Here is a 13,994-nt window from a genome sequence, read left to right as displayed (position 1 = left end):
CAAATTCTCCTTTCGGGAGTACTGAAACTAAGACACCGGGTAGCCCATGAACTAGAGTAATCAACATCACCAGCCCAGCCCAACTAAGCCCTGACCCACATCATAAGAAAAGAGAAGTTGCCCACCCCACCCCACCCCAGCCCAACCCATATGTCAAATTAATATTCATGTATATATTTTTTAAATAGTCACGTATCTATTTTGTAGCAAAATTTTCTTCAAGAGATTCCTCCCAAATGTTCAATAAGTTAAAGTTGTGATGTTAACTAAATAAAGCACTACTAAATTTAAAAAATTTAAATAAAAAATTATGTGCATGCAATCATATTTTGTTGGATATTTTAGTAGCTATTGAAAGCTAGTTTAAGATAGAGAGAGCTTTTACTATGTGAGTACGAATATTACTATCATACATTACATTAATCATACAAATATCTACTATATTTATCTTGTCATTTTCAAATACAAAATTTAATATAAATTATAAAAAAAGAAAAATACAGGAAGAAAAAAAAAATCAAACATAAGTTTTTTTTTTCAAATGTCTTGGTGCTTGTTATGAGTAAAAATCTAAATCTAAATTCAAAATCAATAATTATAAAAAAAAAAAAAGCAAGATGAAAAAAATATATGAATACTTATCAAACTTATGTCATGATTTGTGTTTATTTTATCATTCTCTTGATGTGATTGATAGTGTCGTGAGGTGCCTTAATCTATCATTTTTAGCATTTGTCTTTTTTTATTAATTTATAAACCTGCCATTAATAAAAGAGAATTCTTTACGTTTTCAAAGCTTTAGAAAAAAATAAAAAATAAAAACACTTTGAATTATTCTAATTTTTAATTTTAAAAATAAAAAATAACAAATTACTTTTTAAAATTTAAATTAACAAACAATTTCTATATTTTAAATTTTTAAAAATAAAAAACTATATTTAAAAAGAAAAAACAAATAGGCCCTAACTATATTGAAATAATTTTAAATTGTAATTTTATTTTCTTTTATTTTGGTGAACTATTGTCCTTAAGGAAATACTTTAAGAATTATAGAAAAATTTAATAAAAATATACTATTTAATATTTTTAACACATTAAATATAATATTTATGTCTTTTATATATATATATATATATATATATATAATTACTAATATAGAAATATGATAAATTTTGTATCTGATTTGCTAAAATTATATTTTTAAAACAATATTTTAGTATCATAAAGTCAACCATTTAAATTATCAATTCTTATGGTAAAATTATTTAATAATTAAAAATATAAAAAAAATTCATTAAAAATTTGTTGTCGTGTATTTGTAGTATATTTTATATATTTTTATATTTAATAATAATTTAAAATTTTTATAATATTATTCTTAACAATGTAATATATAATTAATCATAAATGATAATATATAAAAATATTATTAGTTATTTAGTTAATGTCGTTTAAATTTATATATAATATTAGTAAGTAAATGTTCCTTAAACTAAATTTGAAAGAACATTATATATTTTTAATATAATAAAAATGTGACTCTTTTAATATTTTAAAAATTAAAAAATATTTATATATTTTTAAATAAATTATTAATCACACTGTCTGTTAATATAAAATTAATGTTGATAATTATTTTATGAGAATATAAAATAGCCTCTTGCACAACCCGTAGAATTTACCTACTATGTTATTAGTCATTCAGTTATGTGAATGAGATAATTGTTAATCTCGATTAACAGGTATTATCTTTTACATATTTTCTACCATACATTTACTGTTGAAAATTTACATATATACTACATTTATAATTAACAATATATAAATTCTTACCATACAATATAATATACAGGTTAAGAACCATTCTATTAATTAACTAATTATTACATTCTAATTCTAATCCTGTTTCTAATCCCGTTTCTAATCCCAATTAACCCTGACAAAGATATCTCGCCATGAAGTGTATGCTACATGCCTCCATGGGCCAAATCAAACTAAACACAAACACGCTTCACTCCAAAATTTAATGCAGTTTCTCTCTCCACTCAGCACTTGCACAGTTGCACTTCTTCCGCTATATTTTTTAACCGCCTTCGCCATTACAATTCAATGCCAATGCTCTCCCACTTTCTCTGCCTCGATAACTTCAAACTTTTTGAACTACTTCTTCTTCTTCTTCTTTCACCCAATGGAGCCAAGCGCCAAACCCTGTCATTCTCTGTTCCACTTCCCATTCCTTCTCATTCTCCACCTTAAAAGATCTCTGCTTACTCTACTCTTTTCTCTAACCACTTCATTCTTCGCTCTTCTCCTTCTCTTCCTCTTGTCATACAATGCCTTCACTGTCTTCTTCATTCGTGTTCCCAAATCATCTCACAAATCTCTCCTTCTTCCTCCTCCAACCCACTTCAACCTCTCTTCTTCTGTCTTCCTCGCTCTTAAAGAAGAAAATTTTCCACTCTTCAATAAGACCCATTTGCCTCTTCTTCCAAACTCCACTCACAGATTCTCCATTCGTAGGTCTAGAAGAGAGAGGAAACACAAGCGTGGTCGTAGAAGCGTGCGTTCTGAAGCACAGTTCCCACTTCCACTCTTTCAAACTAGACTCAAAGCATTCTTCTCTTTGAACTCTTCTTGCAAGGTGAGGTTCTTCATGACTTGGATTTCCCCCTTGAAGGCTTTTGGTGAGAGAGAGTTGTTCTCTGTGGAGAGCTTGTTCAAGGTTCACCCTGAAGCTTGTTTGGTCATAGTGTCCAAGTCCCTTGATTCTGACACAGGAACTCGGGTTCTGAAACCGTTTCTGAATAATGGGTTCAGGGTCATGGCCATTGCACCTGATTTTAATTACTTGTTCAAGGATACTCATGCTGAAGCTTGGTTTAATCGGTTGAAGGAAGGGATTGTGAATCCGGGTGAAGTCTCTTTGGGACAAAACCTCTCCAATTTGCTTAGGCTTGCTCTATTGTACAAGTTTGGAGGCATGTACATTGATGCTGATGTTTTGGTCCTGAAGAGCTTCTCCAATTTGAGGAACACAATTGGAGCACAGAATTTTGATGCTAAAACTGGGAAATGGAGCCGTTTGAACAATGCTGTGTTGATATTTGATAAGAAGCATCCTTTGCTTTTCAAGTTCATTGAGGAATTTGCACTCACTTTTGACGGCAACAAGTGGGGTCACAATGGTCCTTACTTGATCTCTAGAGTGGTGTCTAGGGTGAGTGGGAGATCCGGGTTCAATTTCACTGTGTTGCCTCCATCTGCATTTTACCCTGTGGATTGGAAAGGAATTAGGAGTCTCTTCAGAGGGCCTAGAGATGAGTTCCATGCAAAATGGTTGGTCAAGAAAATGGAGCAAATTCGCAAAGAAAGCTTTGCAGTGCACCTGTGGAACAGGCAGAGTAGGAAGTTAAAGGTGGTGAAGGGAAGCATTGTTGATAGAATCATTTCTAGTTGTTGCATCTTCTGCAACACTTAGCTCTGTAATTTGAATTGATTAGAGTTTGTAATTAGTGAGTTTGAATGATAAGTGTTAAATTAGAACAGTTATAAGCAATGTTTTTGTTGCAAGCAAGCGTTTATGGAACCAATTGTGTCACTGTTTATTATTCCACTATAGAGAAGATATACTAAGATAGTTAAATTGGAGGAGTGGAGTAGATAATGAGTTTGGAGTTTGGACCTTCTATAGTCTTTTTGTCGTGTCCTTTTGAAGGCTGGGGGAATATGATGCAAAAAAAATATGTCATTTTCTTTCTCAGTAAAAGGTCACGAGGGGGGCATGTTTGCCCGTGGCTTTGGTTTGCAGTAATCAAATGGAAAGTAAAAATTGATATTCGAGAAATTCATCTCGTTGGGGACAACTTAATTGTGAAAGTGATTTCTAAGCTCTCAATCTTAATAGGGCACCTACTTTATTTCCTTACATGTGACATTCACTTTCTGTCCCATCCTCTTGTTTCCATTGGGTTAATTTCTCGCACGTTTTAGGAAATTACTATGCAGCACATTTTAACATTATCTTTTTCACAAATTAGAAGTTTGACACATACTACTCAGGTAATAAATAGGTCATGTAATCATAACTAGTTGTTTCTGGGAAAATCTACTCGCCAGGCTTTTGAGATGCAACTTATAACACGAAAAAGAAATCAAATCAATATGGAATATGGTTGAGTTGAAAATTAAGGGAAAATAGGTGATCAAATAGAGACCTTTTTGTATGGTACTATTCATACAACTTTATTATATATTATGAGTCATGTTGATATTAATTGTGTCTAGAGTGAGCCTAGTTCAGAGAGACAAGGGAGGTGGGAGGGAGGAGTTTCGTGTACAGAGAAGCGTGGCACATGCAGATAAGTGATCCACCTACTTTCGGGTCTCAAGGATTCAACCAACCACTGTTAGTTTAAACACAATTTTCTTGCCGAATATACAACCCCAATGCATACATATCTCAACAAAATTCTTAGGCCTCAACAAAATTGTAGTAGTAGTAATTTATCTTCGTCAACTTTTTATTGTTATAATTTACTCTGTCCGCTGTTTAATTGTATTGTCATTTTAGAGTCTACAACTAAAGATGTTTATTACATATAATCATGTAAATTATGGGCAAAAATTCCACAGAATAAAAGCATAATAAGAAGTAAAGTTTAAAGAAATCCCTTTTATAGTCACTGTTGAGATGTCTTTCTCAGTTGTTTAAAGCCCAGAATTTGTTCAAATTTCAAACCCATAAATGGGACATGGCTATTGATGTTAAGGGGATGTTGCCTTGCCTTTCGCTCAAATTTTCCGAAGTGCTTTCGCGATCAACGTGGAGTCTCAACTTTCTTTCACCTTCTATCCTATTGTCCTCGTTCCCCATTTTTAAATGATCCATGATACGTACAAATTATAAATAGCATAATTTTTATTTATTATAAAAAAGGAGCATTATAAACTCTTAAATTGCATTTGGATAAGGAAATTGATTTTTTTAAAAAAATTAAAATTATATTATTTAATTTATTATTATTTTAAAATATTTTGTTTGAATAGAATAATTAAATTTCTTTCATTTCAAATATTTTTGTTTGGATAGAATAATAAAATTTTCTTCATAATCATTACCAATCCCTTTCAATTTAAATACTTTTGTTTGGATAAAGTAATTAAAATTTTATCATTTAGAATTTTCTATTTTCAAAATTTTTTGTTTGGATAAAATAATTAAATCATTTTATTCTTAAAAAATAAAATTACCACTATATTTTAAAAAATTATTTGAAAATATAAAACTTAAAATATTAAATTAATCAAATAAATCAATAATTTTACATAAATTTATAAAAAAATAAATATATTAAATGCAGAAAAATTAATTTGATTGTATATTGTATAATATCATTTTTTTTATAATAATAAAATCATGGAGAGGGAAAATTATATTCGTATTCAAAATATTTAAGTTGTATCTCAAATATATGGGACAAAACTTTCTTTTACAAAAATAAAATATTTTTCAGATATATACTTTGGTGTGTCGTACACATCTTGGTAATACTTTGTCACTTTGAGAGTATCTCAACTTAGTTCAAACCAAGCATGAGAGGGGAATAAAAAACAAATTCAAGTCTAGGTTCCAACTAACGTAATTACAAATTATTACTACAGTATAATGGTTGAAGTTTAGACAAGGGCAATTCACAGAATGATCTACATTGTCATGCTCTTAATCAATAATTTATTAATATATTAAAAATTAATTTAATTGGTCAAATGTATAATATCTTTTTTTTACAATAATAAAACTATTTTAATCATAGATGTATATCATCCGCTATTAAATTTCAAACACGTATTCTTACCAAGGTGTGATTGTTGAAAAAACATGGCAGAAGTATTTATCCTTGTTATCGTCAATACAAATGTCATTATCAATTCAAAACAATAGAAAAACATGCCTACAATATCTAATACTTGAAAAGAAAAGTAACAAGCTCATCTGACTAGAGTATCTCCAAACTATTAATATGATATCTATGTTTATATAGTATAGATTTAATATTCAGCACAATGATATTACTGAGTTAATAAGCAGCACGCCGTCTATTCAACGACAGTGTTGTTTCCTATAAAAACACTATACAGTGAAATCATTTTCAATTACAGAGGGGGAAATAATGTTGAAACTGAAAAAAAAAAAGATCCAATGTTAAAACAGACAACCAAGGCATAGTGATTTAGGTGTTTACTTGCCAAATTAAAGCACGAGTAGCACAAATATGCTAACTTCAACACAATTACAAACAGAAAACACAGTCTACGAGAACCACAAAAATCCATAAAAAGCAACATACAAACGGTTAATAACACATAAGCAGACCAAATAAATAGCAAACACACGTACAGGAACGTATAATTAGAAAGACAAGGCTGTTAAAAATGTTTATAGGCACAGATAAATCATGTGACTTTGATATCATGCTATACTACACCCATAAGCATGTAATCAAACTAGCAACAATGTCTTTCACTTTTTTCATCAAATTCCTCTTCATTTCTTTACATTTTCTTGAAATAACTGAAGTATCAACTACACTTGTGTTCATTTCTTCTCAATTCACTATCTTGAGAAACTATTGTGCTGATTTTTTGTATTCATTGTGATTAAATACTTATATGCAACCAAGGACTGAATTCTAAACAACAACAAAAGCTAAATAAATACACAAAACTAGATTAGTAATATAAGCTAACTTTTGCCCCATTCTAAAATAAAAAAGACTCAGGACTTATGGCAAATTAGAATTATCAATGCATAGAAAATAATTTTTCTAAACGAACGGATCTTTTGTCAAAGTAGAAAAACAAGCCATATAAGCTATCTCAAAGCAAGAGATGTGCGTTTAAGTTAACTCATGCAAATATTTGGGAGCCTTTGGCACTTGCAAGATTAGTAATGTGCAAAAGTGTGAAAAGGAGGTGGATGGTGGTTTGGTATATGTTTGGGACTGTTATTTCGATCCATCTAATGACTGTCACAAGGAATTTGGACAACCAGTAAATTCCTGCGTTCTAGTCATTGTTGAGCTTCTATCGATGGCTTGTGCATGTGACTTTATTGAGCAAACACTTGCGTCTAAAGCAAAATATAGGTTATATGGTGGCACTTGGCAAGATTGACACCGCTGAAGTTAAAAATGTTTATGGACTATCATTTCACCCTCTTCATTTAGCCGTTGAAGCTTGTATGACTTAGGGTGTAGGGTGGTTTCAAGACCTAATTTTTTAACTAATCTCATGTTTGCACAATTAGTATAACTACTCTCATCCACAGTTAGTGCACACAATTTTACTTTGATATAGCATCTAGTATGGAAAATATTTTCTCTTTGAAACTCATCTAAATCTTTTACTTAGCTTCTCAAGAGCCTCCTAATAATTAAAAGATCCTCCTCACTTCCACAAACTTTTTCTCCACTAGATTGCCTCTCACTATCACTAGAAGATGATGAAGACGTTTATTCTTCTTGACTAAAATATTGGTCATTGCCCTTACAAATCATAACCTTTTTAGTTGGATATTGAGAAGCAATATGTCACCTACCTAGACACTTAAAACACTTAATTTCTAGAAATCTTGCTATGGTAGCTCTTTCCTCCTTATGGATGTTGGCTCTCATAAAGTAAAATTTTATTTCTTTCCTATATTCTTCAACACTCTTGGAGCCTTGGGTAAGCCTTTGGAGCTTGCTAAGAAGCTCACGGCCATAATATGAGGGCACATGTCTCTTCGTAAGAATAGCCTTAAAGTCTTTCCAATTTTCTATGGGTGGTACCCTATATCTTTTCTATCACGAGTTTGGTTTGTCCACCAAAATAAAGCATAATTTTGGAACCCAAGGATAACTATTTTCAAATTGCACGAAATTGGAAGTCTATATAAAGGATCTAATACTTGTAATTTGGAGCTAATGAATCATTTGTGTAGTTTTTCACCAAGAGTGAGTGAATTTCTCTCTAGGTCATTCTCTCTAGAATATCTAGGTTTAGATCTCTTATCATGGAGTTTCCTCCATGTGTTGAGAGCAATTAGGCTTATCTTAATTCCTATTAGGTGATGTCATCTACCTCTTCCATTCCTTCCTTATTCCATTTGTTCTTTTACTTTAATTTGTCTCAAAAAATTTGCACCTATCCACCATCATATCTCTTGTTTTTCTTGCATTTTTGGAGGATTGAAGATCAAGATTCATCAACCGGTTGCATCCTCTTGTAGATCCACATCCTTTTCGGTTTTCCTTGGTTGAGAGCACCTTAGATTACAATACCTTTTATCCAGCCTATCATGGAAGCCAAGTTACTGAATAACTGGAAAGGTATAACTTTGAAAAAGTATGATGGAACCACTGATCCCAAGGAACATGTGGATGTATTCACCACACAGGTGGGGCTATATACTGATGACGATAACTTGTTATATCAAATATTTTTAACATCGCTACGGGAACTAGCCCTCAATTGGTTCACTAAGCTACCCCTTGTGTCCATAGACTCTTTTGCCACACTCATCACATGCTTTTAATCTACAATTTGCTACTACTCGACCTCATCAACTAATATCATTAGCACTAGTTGACATCAAACAAGAAAAAAAGGAAATTCTTCGAGTCTTCATGGAACGATTTGGGCAAGTAGCCCTATCCATTCAGAACTTAGAACCAGCAGTTGTCATGCATCATCTCATGACTGTCCTCAAGCCAAGACCATTTGTATAGCTATAAGTTTATGGCTTAGTGGATGTTCTTCTTTGATGAAATGAATAGACCCTTAGATCTGATGATAAAACGAAGTAATCCACCATCTCCTCCTTTGCTCCCCTTAAAAGGTGAAAGAAAATCAAATAAATCTTTTAAATTAGTCTCAAAGTCTGTAATCAATGTGTGAAATAATTTGTTTTGGACACATAAGTTATCTAAAAGCTATTATACCTCAACAAATGTCAACTTTGTTATAATAAAAAAGTGTTAATTAAATTAAAATGTCTAATATTTTACAAAGTTAATAATTAATAATTTTATTTTAAAATTTCAATAGTCATCAATTTATTTGATGTTCATAATTTTATAGACTACTTTAAAAGTTCACTTGTTTGTATAGAATTTATAATGCTTTAATTCTAGTTTATTAATAAAATTTAATATCCAAACAAAATATAATTTTAAACCCATACAAAAATTGAACTATTCACTTTAAAGATATCATCTAAACACACTCTCAAGTTAGTAGCATATTCTTGACGGAAAATATGGTGCAATTTCTCACTTCTTAAACATTACTTAACAACAAAAAAGAAAAAAAATTATGCAAGACTTAAAAAAAAAAAAAATCTATAATGCCATAATATTATTTGTGCATTGACCATGGTGTTATTAGGTCTTATTTGTGATATATACTTTGGGCACAGACTATTCAAAATTTAAACTAATGTAAATTTCTGCTCTCTACCAGTCTACAATCGAACAACAGGTAAACTGAGAATAAATGCAGCTTGAGTCAAAACTATAAAATATTTTTAACGGGCCAAACCCCAAAGTAGAATTATTCTAGTCCTAAACAAAACGATTTGCATTTCGTCCACATTTCAGAAGTATTTTTGTATGGGAAGAGTATGTTAGATATATGCAAAGAAACGTGTTAAATTTTCTAACACTTTTTTTGGAGACTGCTGAGAAGGGAAGAATCGCATCAAATAAAATAAATGGAATGGGACACCGCCATAAACAATAACCTACATTCTTCTCCCACAATAGAAGAGGGTAAACAGGCACATACAAGGCATGTGATGTCAAGACAACACAATTTTGATTATGGCTCGATGAATCAATGCTATATGAATATGAACTCATCACATCTTACACAGACTGTAAAAAATAATACATATAAACATTAAGATATACTAAAGCTTATACTGGTGCTTGTGGCTTGAGGGACAACACTTCATGAAGTTTCTTATTGTTTTCTTAGTGTCCCTCGGCATGCAAACAAACCCTTTATGATGTAAAAGCAGAAATGCCCGCCATTACAAAAGAACTAAAAGAGTATAATACCACTGTGTTTGAAATATCTAGGAATTTTAGTTTAAGGATTTGGCATGCCACTAACTCATGACTTCTGCATCAGACGCTCAACATCTCCCATTTCTACCTCACTCTGTTGCAATTCATCCTCGTTTTTGAATAGTACTTCAATTTCCTCCAAAGTCTTTCCCTTTGTCTCTGGAACACAATAATGAACAAAGGCAACTGCACAACACGAAATAACACCAAAGACAAAGAAGGTTCCTGCCACGGTGATCGCACGAGTGACTGAGAGGAAGGACATGGAGATGGCACCACTGCTGACCCTACTTCCCACAGCTCCAAGAGCTGATGCTTGAGCTCTAAGCCTTAAAGGAAATATCTCGGACGTCAAGACCCAGCATATGGGGCCAAGTCCCACTGAGAAGAAAGCTACATTTCCACAAACTGAAAGAATTGCTAATACGATCCCAACTTTTGCATGGCTCAGAAAAGCTAGAGACAAGCTCAGGCTAAATAGACTTACTGTCATCCCAATTGTGCTCGCGTAAAGCAATGGCTTTCTCCCCAATTTGTCAATAAGACATATAGCTATCAAGATGAACAATGTTTTGGTGAACCCAACAGCAACTGTTGCTGCAAGAAGCTCGGAGTTGCCAGTGATCCCAGCATTTTTGAAAATTGTGGGGCTATAATAAACGGTTGTATCTATGCCCGTAATCTGTTGGAAGCACTGAATTCCACAACCAGTTATAAGCATTCTTCTAACAGGAGGAGTAGGGCACAGTATTTCCTGCCAGACAGCTTTTGATTCATACTTCTCAGCATTAGCTAACCCAGCAGCATGTTGAATTTCTTGCAACTTTTCTTCAGCCTCCTCACTCTCATTTATCTTTAACAGCACTAGTCTCGCTTCATCAATCCTATTCTGCACCACAAGCCATCTTGGGGATTCGGGTATGACAAACAGTGCAACAGCAATAACAACTGAAGGAAGCAGTCCAACACCAAGCATTACCCTCCAACTTATATGTGCCGGAAGCCTTGAAAATGCATAGTTCGATATGTATCCAAGAAGGATTCCAAAATTTATAAATATCTCAGGGAAAGAGGTAAGAGATCCCCTAGCAATGGCAGGAGAAATTTCAGCAATATATACAGGCGCAATCATGACACCAAAGCCTATACCCACCCCAGCCAGGAGTCTTCCAATCATCAATACTTTAAAGGATGGGGCAAGAGCCATAACAGCTCCACCTGCTTGGAAGATAACTGCTGCCAAACCAATTGTCCATTTTCGGCCAATCGCATCTGATGTTTTTCCACCAGCTAAACTACCCAACAGGGATATTATGCTCAAAATTCCAACGAGTACTTCTTGCTGAACCTCAGTTATCTTCAGATCCTCCTGAATGAATATAATTGCTCCACTCATAACACCCACATCTGCAAAATGGTAAGCACAGATAATCAGCTAGCCCATCGTTTTGGTCCTCATTAATAGCATAAATAGATACACGCTGTATATGTTTATATAGTCAATATATACAAAAATGATAGCAAACAAGTCGTAGAGCTATTGGTTCTGGTATAAAAGTTATAGGATTTAAGTTTTCTATGTTCAATTGCCAGGGAATGTCAAACAGTAACATCGCCTATATTATTCAAGCAAAGCACATGTCTGATATTAAACTTACCATCTAATCATATCTACAAGTTCATAATGGATACAATAATAGCTTTACAAATGGGGATCCTATCCACATTATGTCTATACTCTACATGTTTTTCCTCTACAGCGTCCTTCCGAGGCCAATCTCAATATATGAGCAGCTCAGGAAAAGTTTTCACTTTCAACCTTAAACACAAAACCGGTGTTGCAAATTACACAAACAGCCCTGGATTTTACATTCATCCCTGTGATTGTTTGTAGTCCTAAAAATAAAGTATCGAGTCAAATCCCATAAAAAACAATAGATCTCATTTATTCGTTTTTTTTATTATTATTAGCACGTGTATTTGACATTTTATTAGCAGATCAAATGAAAAGCAAAAAGAAAAATAAAATAAAGCATTGCAATTACATAAAATGTAGATAAAGAAATAGAATTACCTACCATAGCCGAGAAGCACGGAATTGAGAGAGGCAAAAACAGCACATGCGAAGACATATTTCTTGGTGTCATGCTTGCTTGTTGACAACCCTTCTTCGGTCTCAACAGGATCAGAAGTCATCCTCACGTATTTGGTTTTGGTCCCCAACGAAATCTCAGATATCCCATCTCCATTCCCATTCCCATTTTCTTGGACTCCAACCAACCCCATTGTTCTTCTTCTTTCACCCTCCCCCTTAAATATTCGATATCTATATAATTTACCAAGAAAATCAACTTACAAAAGAAATTGTAAAGAACTACGATGGTGGGTGTATTTGTATATATTTTTCACCTCTGCTTGAGGAAAGAGAGAAGAAAAAGGCTTCACCTTTGACTCAATCGGAGCTCCTTGTTCCCCGAACCCAAATGGGTTATGCTCCTAGATCTAAATTGTGGAAAGAGATTGAACGGGGAAAGATTAAGGAGGAAGAAACTGGCACCTCATGAAAAACGATTTTTGCTTTGGAACCAAAGTTTCGTCTTTGGCCAAACAATGTGCAAAGAATTACCACATCGTCAAGGGTCCATGGGGTCAACACAGTGTGCTTTTGTGCTCTTACTTTTCTTCACTTTCAAAGTAACATATTTTAAGGGAGCAACGCATGTCTCTCAGGTTGTGGCTCTCCAGTTCGTGCCTTTCTCAGGTATCTCCGCTAAAAAATGCTGACACGTCATCGTACGAATGGTGGGTAACACCGTACCGTGTGGTATCGCGCGTACTGAATTCCAATTGAGTCCTAGACTCCTAGGCGTGAAGTGCTGAGTCCTCCACCGTCGGCAAGGGTATTTCTGGATTCATAAATGCAGTGCTTTCCTTGTTATACCCCTTTAGCCTGTGGGCCCTTCATACACTTTTACTATTCCTTTCCCCAGCATCTTTACTGTTTAGAAATATTAACAAATTATTTTACATGATCTTTTATGTATTATATATTATTCAATAATATTTTGTGAGCTTTATTAACGATTCAGATTTTTTTTAGAACTGAATTATGAATTTTTATTAATAAATATTAAAATTTAATAATTTTTTTATTTTTAAAAATATATCACACTATTATTTTTTCCTATTATCACACTATTTTTTTAACAAATTAATCGTGTTACATTTTAATTCATTTTGATAAAAAGTCTTTAAGAATCAAATTTTGTTTCCTAAAATTTTATAACGTTTTTGGTAATTAACTTTAAACGCTCATTATTAACAATGAAATTTTAAATTCTAAAATAATTTTAATTAATTTTTGTTATTAATTTTAAAAATAAAATTTAAAGCCATTATTATGATGAGTTTAAAATATGATTTATCATCTAAATTTTAAAAATGATAATAGAATGTTTAAAATTAATTATTAATGATTTAATATCATGAAAATTTATAGAATTAGATGAGGGTCAAAAAAACTCTCCTCTTTACCCAAATTTGAGATATAAACGGAGTTAAAATAATATATTTATAATGTTAAAAATTAGGAATAATTTTGTAATTTTTTTTAGTTTTTATTTTAGGCTAATGTTTCGTTTGAATGCATTTTGTCCCAACGTCGAGGCAAGGTCAAGTCAACGCTTAAGATATATAACCAATTAAATGAAAGACACAATAAATATCACAAATTATATTTCCCCGCAACTCTTTTTTAATTCACTGATCGGTTTTTTTTAACGCATTTAATGATACCTAATAAAAAAATTCATAAATAATTGTTTTCATTAAAATATAATATTAATATTATTCATGTGTTAAATTTTATAATATCTTGAAATTTAT

At 32.3% G+C, this 13,994-nt stretch overlaps 2 protein-coding genes across 3 annotated transcripts; one reads left to right on the top strand and one right to left on the bottom strand.

Annotated features, from left to right (window-relative positions):
- The first annotated feature begins 2,188 nt into the window (after positions 1–2,188).
- LOC113852071 (lactosylceramide 4-alpha-galactosyltransferase) lies at positions 2,189–3,478 on the top strand. The gene has a single exon (XM_027482328.1). It carries the CDS (start codon positions 2,189–2,191, stop codon positions 3,476–3,478), a length of 1,290 nt encoding a protein of 429 aa, XP_027338129.1.
- A 6,384-nt stretch (positions 3,479–9,862) lies between these two features.
- On the bottom strand, positions 9,863–12,888 carry LOC113852437 (probable polyol transporter 4). 2 transcript variants are annotated; one of them, XM_027482708.1, is made up of 3 exons: positions 12,555–12,888; positions 12,188–12,435; positions 9,863–11,516 (listed from the first exon to the last, which is right to left on the bottom strand). In XM_027482708.1, the coding sequence occupies exons 2-3, from the start codon at positions 12,393–12,395 to the stop codon at positions 10,156–10,158; spliced, it is 1,569 nt and encodes a 522-aa protein (XP_027338509.1). In that variant the 5' UTR covers positions 12,396–12,435; positions 12,555–12,888; the 3' UTR covers positions 9,863–10,155. The 2 variants fall into 2 exon arrangements, with proteins under 2 accessions (XP_027338509.1, XP_027338510.1); XM_027482709.1 differs by having other exon boundaries at positions 12,184–12,888.
- Positions 12,889–13,994: the final 1,106 nt, after the last annotated feature.

Source organism: Abrus precatorius, unplaced genomic scaffold (genome assembly GCF_003935025.1).
Source record: "Abrus precatorius isolate BTA unplaced genomic scaffold, Abrus_2018 Scaffold10, whole genome shotgun sequence".
Classification (NCBI taxonomy): Eukaryota; Viridiplantae; Streptophyta; class Magnoliopsida; order Fabales; family Fabaceae; genus Abrus; species Abrus precatorius.
The sequence above is the reverse complement of the archived record's forward strand: the minus strand, read 5'-3'. Positions and strand labels throughout refer to the sequence as shown.